General features: G+C 41.6%; 1 protein-coding gene across 21 annotated transcripts in view; it reads left to right on the top strand.

Annotated features, from left to right (window-relative positions):
- Window positions 1-13582, top strand: part of XRRA1 (X-ray radiation resistance associated 1) — a 72051-nt gene that overhangs the window by 4808 nt on the left and 53661 nt on the right. For 9 of the 21 annotated variants that reach the window (XM_045071404.1, XM_045071409.1, XM_013064348.2 and 6 more), the window contains exons 2-4: window positions 5564-5748; window positions 9530-9601; window positions 10716-10788. Coding sequence is in view for 8 of the 21 variants with exons in the window: in XM_045071409.1 (XP_044927344.1) it covers window positions 5564-5748; window positions 9530-9601; window positions 10716-10788 (330 nt within the window). In the remaining 13 variants the exon portion in view is untranslated. Of the gene's footprint in view, window positions 1-710; window positions 809-5563; window positions 5749-9529; window positions 9602-10715; window positions 10789-13582 lie in introns of those variants that run through there. The other 12 variants (XM_045071407.1, XM_004768047.3, XM_013064343.2 and 9 more) reach the window with 4 other exon arrangements.

Below are 13582 nucleotides of genomic sequence, written 5' to 3'. Positions count from 1 at the left end.
AGCCTTCAAGAGCAGGCACCATCCTTTCTGTCCCGAATTAATTGTCCCAAACACAGATCCTTCTTCCTGGATCTGGTTGTTTCTTTACTACGCCAGATGTGCCCCCTACTATGCCCTTAGTCCTGTGGCCCTTTTTGTTTAGAATGCTTATCCTTTTCTCTATTAGCAAACTCAGTTCATCTCTCAAATTCTATTTATGCAGTTCTAATATTATTTTCACAACATCTTGCCTAAAATGTGAGCCCCCTCTTCCCTGAAGTCTGTTAAAACAATGAACATTTCTAGTGAGCACTTAATATGTACTAGGCACTATCTTTCTAACTTGATCCTCTCATCTGTCTATTAAGGTAGGTGTTATTAATCCTTATTTGCAGATGAAGAAACTGAGGTTCAGAGTAGAGGAACACTACCAGTCATAGAGTGAGGAGAGACAATCAAAATTCAAATCAGGTCTTTCTGGATCCAAAGGTATTCTGTATAGTGTTCCACTGAGTTAGGGTTGATTTGAACCAAAAAACCCAGGGTCTTGATCTCCCTCTTCATTCAAAGGGCCAGCCCATTTCTGAAACAGGGGAGGGCCTCCTAGGCCCCAGAGACAGGGTGGATTTAGGGATGGTGGTACTGGTGGGCTCACAAGCCACATTGTGTGAGAGACTATGCTGCCCCTTCTCAGTGCTTCTACTTCCTCACTTTCCTTGCTTGACTCTCAGGGAGATGGCCTCTTCAGGAATATACAAGCTGGATAATGGGAAGTCTTACCTGAACAACTGCTTTCCAGCCAAAAATCTCCTTCGGATGCCAGACGAAGGTCAGCTGACTTCTCAAATTGATACCTTTGCTTCACACTCAGCTCCTACATCCATTTTTTCCCTTTCCAGCCCATTTATTACGGGTCCCTGCACTACCCAACCCCATCCCTTCCCATCCATCTTCCCTCAGCAGTCTCAGGGAGCTTTCAAAAGTGCATGTTGAACCATAGTGTTCCATTCTGTTCTGTGACTTCTCATTGCTGACTTCCTTACATGATATTTTGTGTCCACAGTCTGACCTCCATTTGTCCTTTGCTACACCCCCATTCCTTTACGTATGCCTTGTTCCATTGTACTCTCTTTTCACATAGCTTGTTTTATTTGCCAGAATATTACAGCTGTCATTTCAGTTATCCAAACTCTTTCCATCTCACAAAGCCCAGATCTTTTTCCAATAAGCCCTGTCTAGCTACTCCAGCCCTTAGTGACCATACTCTTGTGAGCTGTCTTCCTCTCTGTGTTTATTAGTTGTTGAAGAATCATATTCTGCCAGGCTCCTAAATAAAATGACTCTGCTAAGTAGTTTTTCAAACATTCATCTAGTTAAAAGCTCCCATGGGGCAGGGACTCCTCATAACTCTGAGCAGAGCCATACAGATAGAACACTGCTGAGAAGTATGAGTTCACTGGATTGGATTTGTTGATTTGAAAGGGTAGAACAAGAGGGAAGTACCCCTTGTTTACTCTATATGAAATGGCTTGCTGGTTACTCTGTATGTGGAATATTGAAAGAACTTTCTCCTTCAGTCCATTCTCCCCATTTCTCTAGAGCAATTTCTTTTTTTTTCATGCAGAGACCTCTGGCCACCTACCTATTTTAAACCCTCCCATGGAGCTCTCAGTATGAACTCATGATTTCATCCCTACACCCCAATACACATATACATGGACAATAGAGAAATAAATGCAGCCAGGTGCATCTGCATGTGTTAGTACAGATATGTATCTTTCCTAGTCCACTGAGAGCAATGACACCTCACTCACAAAGAGCATTCTTGGGCCCTAGATCTCGGTTTCTGGATACGATTCTCCAATAAAAAGAGCCAGGACTTCTCAGAGAAAAAGTTGTTTCCAGGGCTGGGGCCAGAAAAATAAAAATTGCACCTAGAATGTCGTATAGTGATAGGAAGTACAAAAGTGCTCAGAAAAATGATGAGTGCATATCAGAAGGACATAAGGGCTAACCTGAAGGAGCTCCCAAAGGTCAAAGCTGGGACCTAAACAACAAAAAAATTAAAGTAGAATTGGGTTGTAAACTATACAGTAAATATCCATGAGCCCATACTGATACAAATAAATATTTGAATATATAAAAAAGTGTAGGCGAAGGAGCAGCTCTTCCTACAGTAGAAGTTCAGTTAATAAATGTGTAAGGAATGAATGAAATAGAAAATCACTGCTAAAGCATCACAATAATAATTTTTACAGGTAAGAAGTTTCTATAGATGTTGTATTAGGATTCTACAGCAAAATAAAACCAATAGGATATGTATGTATATTCTATTTGTTCTGTTTCCATAGTCATATGTGTGAATTATCTGTTTTAAGGAATTGGCCTATGGAATGATGGGAGCTGGCAAGACTGAAATCTGTAGGGCAAGCAGGCTAAAAACTCAGGAGAGAAGAGCTGATGTTGTGGTCTTATGGCAAAATTTTTCCTCCTTTGGGAAGCATCAGTTTTTGCTTTTTTTTCAGCTGATTGTGAGGCCCATACACATTATAGGGGATAGTCTCCTTTACCTAAAATCAACTGATTACAGATGTTAGCCACATCCATAAAATACCTGCACAGCAACACCTAGACTAGTATCTGAGTAACTCCTTACCACAGCCTAGCCAAGTTGACACCTAAAATTAACCATCACAGATGCTAGAATTAGTGCGTCAAAGTATGATGAAAATCAGATTGTTAGCATAGTCTCAAGGTATCTTTATCAATTACAAAGAGAAAAATCATGACTTCTCTGTAGGGAAAGTAGGCTGACACCACCTTAACCAGGTGATCAAAGTTAGCATCACCAGTCATCAGACATACTGACATCACCTGCCATCTGATTAGATGCACCGAGAAGGGCACCACAGACTTTTGTGGTAGTTTTGGCAAAGCACAGAGCCTTATTTTAATTATGGGAAAGCATCAAACAAATTCAAATTGAGGGACTTTCAATAAAGTAATTGACCAGTACTCTTCAAAAGTGCTAAGATCACACAAGAAAAAAGAAAGACTGAAGAGCTGTCACAGATTGGGGGATTCTAAGAAGACATGATAACTAAAATATGAGATTCCCTTGGAACAGAAAGGAGACATTAGTGAAAAAACTAGCAAAATTTAAAGAAGGGCTATGGATTAGTTACTGATATTGTACCAGTGTTAACCTACTGCCTTCAATCATTCTATTATGATTCCATAAGATATTAATATTAGGAGAGGGAGGTAAGGGGATAAGGTAACTGGGTGATATACTATATGTTAATAAATAGAATTTAAATTTAACAAATTTTATAACAAAAATGTTAGCATTAGGGGAACTGGGTGAAAGCTGTACAGAAATTCAGTATTATTTTCATAACTTTTATGGAAGTCTTAACTTATCTCAAAATGAAAGTTATGGGGGCGGGGGAGAGGATGTTCCCATGGATACTTTTTGTGCTGAAAGCCTCCCCCAATAAACCCAGTACTGTTCTGTGTACTACCCAACCTCATCACTTCCCATCCATCTTCCCTCAGCAGCCTCACGGAGATTTCTTTCTTTTTTAAAGATTTTTTTTATTCATTTGACAGAGAGAGATCACAATCAGACAGAGAGGGAGAATCAGGCTTCCCGCTGAGCAGAGAGCCCAACGTGGGACTCGATCCCAGGACCCTGAGATCATGACCTGAGCTGAAAGCAGGGGCTTAACCCACTGAGCCACCCAGGTGCCCCCTCACAGAGCTTTCTAAAGGGCACATTGAACCACAGTGTTCCATTCTGTTCTGTGACTTCTCATTGCTGGCTTCTTTACATGATATTCTGTGTCCACAGTCTGACCTCCCTTTATCCTCTGCTATACCCCCATTCTTTTACCTTTGCCATATTCCATAGTACTCTCTTTTCATATAGCTTGTTTTATTTGCCAGAATATTCCAGCTATCATTCCAGTTATTCAAACAATCTCCATCACACAAAGCCCAGCTCTTTTCCTTTTCTTGTTCTGGTCCTCTAGACTTTTTCTGATCTGACTCTGCTGACCTCCCCAGGCTCATCTCTTTTGTCTCCTATTCAACTCTGGACACAGTCTGGGCCTTCCTTGCTCACTTTGTTGGGAGTTTGGACACCAACGCACACTGGAATCTCTAGGAGTCAGAGCTTTTGGAATGACAAAGTTCCATGACCCAATTGGGGGCAACCCTGGAAAGTAGAATCCTGGCCACTCAGCCCCAGAGTGGGAATGGGAAATAACTCATGGCAGACATAGGATAGGAGTTGCATTCAGGAGTCAGGATTGGCAGCTGTAGTTAGGTGAGCCAGGGCAAGCCCCCAAAGCAGAGGCTGTGAGGGCAAGGAGCCAGTGATCAGAAGCACTGAGCTGGTTCCCGCAACTCTTTGCTGGTCTGTATTTTTCTGATCTTTAATGGGGCCCAGATACTTTTGGGGCCCTTCCTCTGCCCAGGCTGCCTGTTTTCTCCATCTCCATCTAGTCAATCTTAAACTTACTAGATCTAGCTCATGAACCTAGACTGGTAGCTCCCCTTTCTGTGCTTTCATAGCACCTCTTCTACTAGGCTTCTTTGTGTCAGGACCTCCATCTTAATTCATCTCTACAGCCCTAGTTCCTAGCACAATGTAGATGCTTAGAAAAGCTCTGTTTGGGCGATTGTGGCTAGGGGCTGTGGCTCAGCATTCATTCAGCTGTTCATTCAGTCATGCTTACAATATGGTAAGCTCTGTGAATATTCTTGGGAATACTGAGCTGGATCAGACAGACAAAATCTGTCTGGGGGACAAGGCAGACAATAAACAAGTGAACAACAACAACAACAAAAATTACAGATTGCAATGAATGCCTTGGAGTAAATAAACTGTTGTAAGAGCAAACAGATTCTAGAATGTTGTCATGATTTTTGTTAGGTGAGCTTACTAGTAAACCTCATATTCTTTTTTGCTTACATAAATTTTCAAGTTCTTTCTACAGTGAACATTATTGGATTTTTAAAAAAAGTTTCAACTGTCGTATCATTTTCGTATTGAGCTCCTAATATAATCTTTACACTATAGTGATGGTATCCAGGGTAAGGTTTCTCAAGATGGAGCCCATTGAGTTGATGCCACTCATTTATTTTTACCCAAGAGATGACAAATGGGAGAGCTGGCATAGGAAAGAATAATCAGTTCTGCTTAGGAGAGTCAGAAAAGGCTTTGAAGAATAGGAAATACTTGGTCAAGGGTCTTGAAGGAAAATTAACATTTGGAGACAAAAGCGTCGAGGAGAGAACTGGGCAAGTCATTCCACATCTTTGAGTCTTAGCCTTTTCATCTGTAAAATGGGGACAGTAACGTGTCCTTCATTGGGGTTTGGGACCAGTTAAATGAGATAGCTATGCAGACATCCCCATCACCAGCCCCAGCAACAGCAACAGCACAACAGTATCTGGTGCATATCAGGTCCTGAGGAGCTAGTTTTGGTTTTGGTATTATATGTAAATATTCTGTAAGCACACTAGTTGTGGCTTTAGAGGAGTTTGCTCCTCCTCACTGTTCTGATCTTCTCAACAGGCCGAGGACACTGGTTAGTGGCTCGGAAATGTAACCTCAAGAAGAAGCCCAAGAGTGTGCTTGAGGCACCCGCTGAAGTTCAGGAAAGCCAGAAGAAATTTTCTTCTGAGGTCAGGGGAAATAAAGGGTTTCAGCAGGAAAACCAAGCGGACGTTCTTGGACATGTGCTGGACCGGGCTTTTCTGGTGAGAGTAAATGTATCCTGGAATGACTGGCAGCATTAGCTGACGACAGTCTTGGTGGGAGACAAGGATTTGCTCTGTTCCACTCTGGTACCATGACCCCCAACCCACCCCAAACTATTAAAGTGATCTTGACTAACTGAGCACAGTCAAATTGATGAAGGGACCCAAAGCTTTCTTTACATTCTTTACATGTTTAGCTTTCTTTACATCCACCTTGTGAGATAGGTATTATGGTCCCTATTATGTTGTGCCATTGTGAAGATGGGAGAACTGAGGTCCCAAAGAGGTAATTTGCCTTGGCCATGGTCTCACAGCTAATAATTAGAACTTTGTCTATTCAGGATTAGAACTACTCAGGATGAGAGCTCTGGTCTACTAACTCCAAAGCCTGTGCCTTTTAGTATATTAGGTAAAAAAAACTTTCAATTGAGTTGAAGAGACAAAGGAGTACGGGAAGAGGAGTACAGGGAAGAGTAAAGTGAAAATTCCATTCCTGCACCTGGTAGGGGTAGAGATTCCTGTTCTCTGGGGAGACTTTTCCAGGAATGGGGGAACTGGAGAGAGTCCACACTCCATAACTTTTGTCCTTTGGTTTTAGTATCTGGCTAAAGTCTGGGGGAGCCAATCAGATAGTACCCACTGTCTGGGGCAGGCTTTATGAAGAAGACTGGGGTGTCTGTATTGGAAACCAGCCAGTTAATTTCACATCTGCTCTTTGCAGTGCCTCAGTGGCTTGGCAAAGAGAGACATATTTTGTAAACCAATATTAATGTCCAGACCAGTTCTCACAGCTCCCTATGATGTATTCTCTGGCATCCTGCTTTGTTCCCAGATTCTGCTTATGGTTTCCAAGAGGTCACTTTCTACACAGGTCAGATGTTGAAAGAGAGCTTTGAGAAGATGGCTTTGAGGTTGCAACTTACCTCAAGTGGGTAGTGTAAGCTTTTTGCAGAGTCCCATGGTATGTCCTTTGTTGTAATGTCCGCTTCTCACTGGGGATGCAGAGGACTGAAAGAGCAGTATTGAGGAAGGGCAGAAAGCACGTACCATAGTAGTCTTCTTTTGTTTTGTTTTCTACAACATACATTCCCACTTTAATGGAGATGGCTATTTACCCATGCTACGGCTTTGTATAGCAGAAGCAATGTTGTTTCTTACAGTAATGGGATACCTACTTACCTGATGGATAGTTCCACTTGAATGTTTCATTGACACCTCCTATTGAACTACTGCACCAATCCCCTTACTCCAAATCCCAAGACATACCTCTTTTCTAGTGTTTACTATACTGCCTCAGTGATGGTGCTATATCCAGTCACCAAGCCAGTAATCTGGGGTTATCCTTAACACTTGCCTCTCCGTCACCACTCCACTACCACCACTAGTAAGTCTGACGCTTTTATTAAATAGTTGTCAAATCTGTATTCTTCTCATCTCAACTGCCTCTATCCTAATCTGGACTACCATCACCTTGTATTAGAGTAATTAAATAACTTCCTGACTGGTCTGAACCAATTAGGATGCTTTTATTTCATATAAAAAGAAGCCAGAGGCATTGTTATTCCAGGCTAGGTTAATTTACTATTAAAGGCCCTAATGTGCTTAGCATGTTAACTTGTTCTCTTCGGCTAATTGCCTTCACAATCCCAAGATGGCTGTAGCAAGTCCAGTAATCGTATATAAAGAATAACATCCAGAGGTACAAAAGGGATTGTCATTATTTTATATCTATATTTAAAATTAAGAAAGAGCTCCTCAGAACTGGCCTCCTACCCCCAGCATCCAGTGTCTGTCTGATTGGCCAGACCTATAACACAAGTCCTTACAGTCATTAGTTAGGGGATTGTGACCTCCAAGATTGGTTTAGACAGTCAGGACTTAACACTTGGAGCTGGGGCCCAAGGACACATCTACTCAGAAAAATGGAATAATGTTGGGGTTCTCTTTCTCTCTCTTTTTTAAAGATATATTTATTACTTGAGAGAGAGGGAGATTGAGAGAATGAATACGAGGAGGGGCAGAGGGAGAAGCAGACTCCCCTCAGAGCAGGGAGGCCAGCATGGGACTCCATTCCAGGACTCTGGATCATGACCTGAGCTGAAGGCAGACACTTAACCGACTGAGCCACTCAAGCACCCAACATTGGAGTTCTTTAATAAGGAAGTAGAGAGGTTGCCCTAGGGAAGGTAATTAACAATGCCTAGTGTATTGGTCTCATCCTATGAGTATCAGACAAAGCAATTTTTATAAAATTGCTATCAGCTCTTGCAATAAAAAAAAGTCTGTTAGCTTTCCACTGACTATAGAACAAAATCCACACTCCCTTACATAGCCAGGGACCCAGTTGATTTAGTGGCTGCCTCCCTGGCCTTGTTCCTTTCCTTCCTCTCAGAATCACCTGGCTTTTACCTGTCTTGATAGCTTTCACTTCCTGCCTCCCACTTTCTTGGGACCAACTCCTACTTAGCTTTTGGTTCTCACTTGAAATAGTACTTCCTCAACTAAATAGTTCCTCTCCTCCAGGCTGAGGTCAGGACCTCCTGTATTGTCTCCCATAGCTTCTTGAATTTCTCCTTTAAAATATTTATCACATTTAGGGGTGCCTGGCTGGCTCATTTTGTAGAGCTTTTGACTCTTAATCTCGGGGTCATCAGTTCAAGCTCCACATTAGATGTAGAGATTACTTAAATAAAAAATAAATATGCAAAAAATATTTTTCACATTTATAAATGCTTGCTTGCTACTTGGCTTCCATGTTGTGAGTTCTGTGACTAGAATATTTTTATTGGTTTTTTTTTTTAGACAGATTGGACTCTGTGACTAGAATATTATAAACATCTAATTCCATGCCTAAACATGATACTATAGATAAATGATTAACAGGAAAAAAAATGAGGCTTGGTTAAACAGAAATAGAAACTCCAACACTGAGATTTTCCTCTAACTTTTAACCTAAGGGGGCAACATATAGTAGTCAGAAAAGCAGAGGTTAGTGATTCCACATTTGGATTCAAATCATTTATCACTTACTAGCTGTGGGACCTTCAGCAAGGCATTTTATCTCTCTTAACCTTATTTTTCTTATTTAAAAAGGAAAATGGTCATACTTATGTTAAAGGGCTTAGTTGGGATTAGAAGAAAACATATTGATGTGATTAGCACAATATATGGCCTAAAGCAATATTTAGTAAATATTTAGTGAATGAAAGAACGAACAAATGAATGAACAAGCAAATTATTATAAGCATGAAGAGATTGGTAAGGTCCCAGAAACAAATATTTTTTTTTCAAAGATTTTATTTATTTATTTGACAGACAGAGATCACATGTAGGCAGAGAGGCAGGCAGAGAGAGAGGAAGGGAAGCAGACTCCCTGCTTTGCAGAGAGCCCGATGCAGAGCTGGATCCCAGGATCCTGGGATTATGATCTGAGCCGAAGGCAGAGGCTTTAACCCACTGAGCCACCCAAGTGCCCCGAAAGAAAGATTTTTTTTAAAGAGCCAGGTAGAAGTGGGGCTCAGAAAAGACAAAGAAGAAACAGAGAGGAAGGAATTCTCCTAAGAACCCTGTCAAGTCAGTGTTACTACGATCTCCATCTTGCAGATGGGAAGCTGAGAGGTGGAAGAGCTGAGGTGGCAGCTCTGGTCTAACAAACTCCCAAAGCCCATGTTCTTTGTGCTGTACGAGGCCCCCTTTCTCAACAGGGAGTCATTTGTTTTCTTGGCCAATGATATAAACTTTGTTGAGGCCTTGAGAGCTGACTCTCTGCACTGTGTTCCAGCTGAAGCACCATTGTGTGAGGAAGCCATCAGACCTGATCAACATCAATGTGAGCGGCCTGAAGTTCTCCAAGGTAGGGCCAGCCAGCAGAGATGTGATTAGGATGAGCCAGACCTGAGGTGGCTCCTGGCTGTTTGTCCATTGTACCTCCAGAGTCCCTAGGGACTGAGGGGTTAGGGTAGGGGACATCAGACAAAGCCTCACTGGGTAGAAACAACATTCAGACACAATATTTTGCTGTAAATTTGGTATTACCATTGGCTTATGTGCGGTGAATTAAAGGAAGTAGCATTATGGGAGTTGGTTTGAATTTGTTGTAGACCTCTGTTGGGGTGACACTGAGTTCCCGTTAGAAGAGCCTCTAGGAGAAATTTCTCTCAAGTCTCAGTGCCAGGATGCTGGCTTGTTCTTATATATACTGTGGCTCATGTAATGAGTCATATTTTTCCTATATTGGCTAATTGGCAGCTTGAGCCACATTTGTGCCACCTCCCCCATTAGCCAATGTATATGAAGGATATCATGTCATATGTTTTTGGTTTATATGCCTACCATGGCATATGAAGAGAGATAAGTGGTATAAAATATACAGCAATTAAAATAGATATATCAGTACCATAAGTAACATAACCATAGTAAATCTCAAAAGATCTAGGTGTATCAACACAAATAAATCTCAGAAACATAGTGTTGAGTGAAAAAGGCGGGTTGCAGAATGACACAGTATCATTGCATCTAATATAGAGTTTTAGAACTTATAAATAATATTACATATAGTTCATAGATATACATATATAGAATACAAGTATAAAACAAGTATGAGAATAATAGTCACCAGTTCAAGATAGCTGTGAATAGTTGGGAAATGTGGGGATGGGGGGCATGGTCAACTCTTTAGTATTTTATTTCTTTAAGGAATTGAAGGGAAGCCAGCAAAATCTTCTTATTTATTAAAGGTGGATAGTGGTTACATGGGTCTTCAGAGTTATCATTCACTAAATTTTTCTGTACATTGGAACTATTTCATAATAGAGAAAAAGAAGCAGAAAAGCTGTTCTGGTCCTCAGCAAGTGGGTGTTCTTTGCTAAGAATATAGCTTATCCCTGTAGGTTGTTGTGCTCTGGAGCTTTGGCATCGTCCCCTTTGCAGGGGCTAATCTTGTGTTCTTTTGAAATGCTTTCCCACAGGCTAAGGAAAAGGACTTCAAGCATTTTAATTCAGTGATTTACATCAATGCCTCAGAAAACCTGCTTCCTCTAGGTAAGCTTTTCTTCCTGAAAACTACCTTCTGCATCTTAGCAAGCACAATCAGTCACTCCTGTTAGAACTTGCCTAATTATTCAGTCATTCATGACTGGCAGCTCATCCCTTTTTCGGAGTGCTGTAGGCTAGGTGCTGGAGATCACCCAGACCCGGATTTCAGCCCAGAGCTGGCACTACCTCCTTAGAGTGTTTCTGTCTGGGCTGCTGCTTCACTGTCTGTAAATGGAGACAGTTCCATTCCTTTCTTCCTCCCCAAGGCAGGATGCCGTGTAGGCTGAGATGAGATAGGTACATCAAATTTTTTTTAAGCCTGTACGAGTTCCTATGGGAGCATAGAGACTTCTCATTTATTCAGCAAGTCTACAGCGACCCCTGCTGGGTGTCAGGACTATGTGAGTGCTTGGCTTTTGAAATGAATGCATTCAGTTTATAAGGTGAGCCTATAGTTTGGTGGGAAAGATGGGTTCAGATACAGATAATTATAGCAGAATATGGTAAGTGCAATGATAGAGGGAATCAGAAAATGCTGTGCAAGCATATAAGCGGAGCACCAATCCAGACCAGAGTGTCAGGAGAAATTTCTGAGGAAAGGGCAGCTAGCTGAGACCTAGAAAATGGACAGGAATGAGAAGGTATTTCAGTTCAGTGGAGCAGATGTGGGACAGCAGTGCCTGATAAGGACACGGAAGAGGCTCTGTATGTTTGCATGGGATGTGAATAGGGGAAAATGGAGACCAGAAAGGCTGGCAGGGACTGGAGTATCAAGGGCCCTGAGTTGTCACTAATCCTGCAGGCAAAAGAAAGCCTTGGAAGGCTTTTAAATAAAGAATTTCAGTGGGGGCCATGAGGAAGGTGAATAATGAAAGAAGAAGATGGGGACCAGGACACCTGGGAGGTGATTTCGTTTTTCTCAGGGGTAAGGTAGGGAAGCCTGAGCCAGGCAGTAGGGATAAGGGCAAGTGCAAGAGAGATTCAGCAGGAGGTAGAAATAACAGGATGTGATAGCTAATGGGCACATGGAAAGAAGAAAGAGCCAAGAGGGTTCACTGAGAATGGAGAGCACTAGAGGAGAGGCAAGTTTGGGGAGAAATAGGATGAGTTCGGTTTTTAGTGGTTGAGGTTGAGGGGCGTTTTTAAAGAAGCTTGTGACACAACCCCTGCCCTTAAGGGAACAGTGCAGTCTGTCAGGAAGGTGGGCTTGAAATACAAAGGCCAGTAGGCATATGAAAAGATGCTCAACCCCATTAATAATTAAAACAGCATCAAAATCCCATTTTTTGCCCATCAAATATTGGCTAATGTAAGAAGGACTGATTGATGACAGCCAGCATTGATGGGGAAATGGATACTCTCATTGAACCAGCAGAAGTATAATAAATTGAGGCAACATCTTTAGAAGACAGTTTGGCAATGACTCTTAAAATAGTCATTGCCTTTAATCTAGTAGTTTCCCTTCCAGGAATTTATTCTACAGAAACACACTCGTACAAGAACGTTCATTGGAAACATCCTGAAATACCTATTAAGCAGTCTTTTCCGTGGGATCTACTGAACATTCTGACTCCCAAGACCACCATAGGCCCCACTTGACACCAGGGAGCTCTAAGTCATTCCATATAGTATACCTGTAGCACAGCACCTGCAGTTCCTCTTCAGTGGGATCTCACAGCAGTGCCTACTGTAGCAGTCCGTGCAGCCATCTGGGCCATTCTCTGCAGCCACCTGCTCAGGTCCAAGGCAGTAAGACTTGCATTTGGTGGATGTAGGAGCCATTCTGGCTTAGAAGCCTCATTACCCAAAGGAGCAAATAGCTATTGTAATGCTCCATAGACATAGCTCCTAGAGTTCCAGCAAAGGATGCGACTAATTATGGGATTCACCACACACAGGGAATCCAAATTTCTGGTGCCCCTTCAGATGTTTATAGTTACTTCTAGTCCAGATGTGAGATACCAGTCTGGCATCATTTTTACCATAATAATATTGTATAACTATGTTACCGTATCATCTGTTTAGATTATCAGGGAAAAGGGCTAGAAAGTTAACCCAAAGACCAGTTCTCATGCAGAAGGGAAAAAGGGTTCTTGCTTTTTATCCAGATAACCCAAAGGCTATCAGTAGGTGAGTCGTTCATAGATGTGTACCCCTCAGGCTAATAATACATTATATGTTAATAAAAAATAAAACATTTTTAAAAAGTAGGGGAATGGTTAAGTAAATTAAGATACATCTATAATGTAGAACATAACTCAGACATTTTGCAGATCTATATGTTTTGACATGGAACAAGCTTTTTTTTATTTTTTAAGATATATTTATTAGAGAGAGACAGAAAATGCAGGGCGGAGGTGGGGAAGAACAGAGGGAGACAGAAACTAAAGCAAACTCTGCACTGAGTGTGGAGCCTGATGCAGGGCTTGGCACAGGGCTCAAAGTGGAGCTCAACATGGGGCTCAGTCTCACAACCCTAAGATCACAACCTGAGCTGAAAGCAAGAGTTGGACACTTTAACCAACTGTGCCACCCAGGCACTCTGGCATGGAACAGTCTTTAAGTCATACTGTTAAGGGAAAAAGGCAAATCAGAGTACAATGTGTATGGTATGATTCCATTTGTGTATAAAGTGTGTGTGTGTGTGTGTGTTTCACTGTACGCATGAGAAAAATTCTGGAGTATTATAAATGAAACTTTCATTGGTTATCTCTGGGCATTGAGATTAAAGGGAACTTTTTCTGTATTAACTTTTTTTGGTAGACATGTTTTACTTTTACAATAAGAAATAACAAAGATA

This window comes from Mustela putorius, unplaced genomic scaffold (assembly GCF_011764305.1).
Source record: "Mustela putorius furo isolate JIRA1106 unplaced genomic scaffold, ASM1176430v1.1 tig00003987_pilon_pilon_pilon, whole genome shotgun sequence".
In the NCBI taxonomy this organism is placed as follows: domain Eukaryota; kingdom Metazoa; phylum Chordata; class Mammalia; order Carnivora; family Mustelidae; genus Mustela; species Mustela putorius.
Note: the sequence above shows the minus strand (reverse complement) of the source record. Positions and strands in the feature narration are given on the sequence as shown.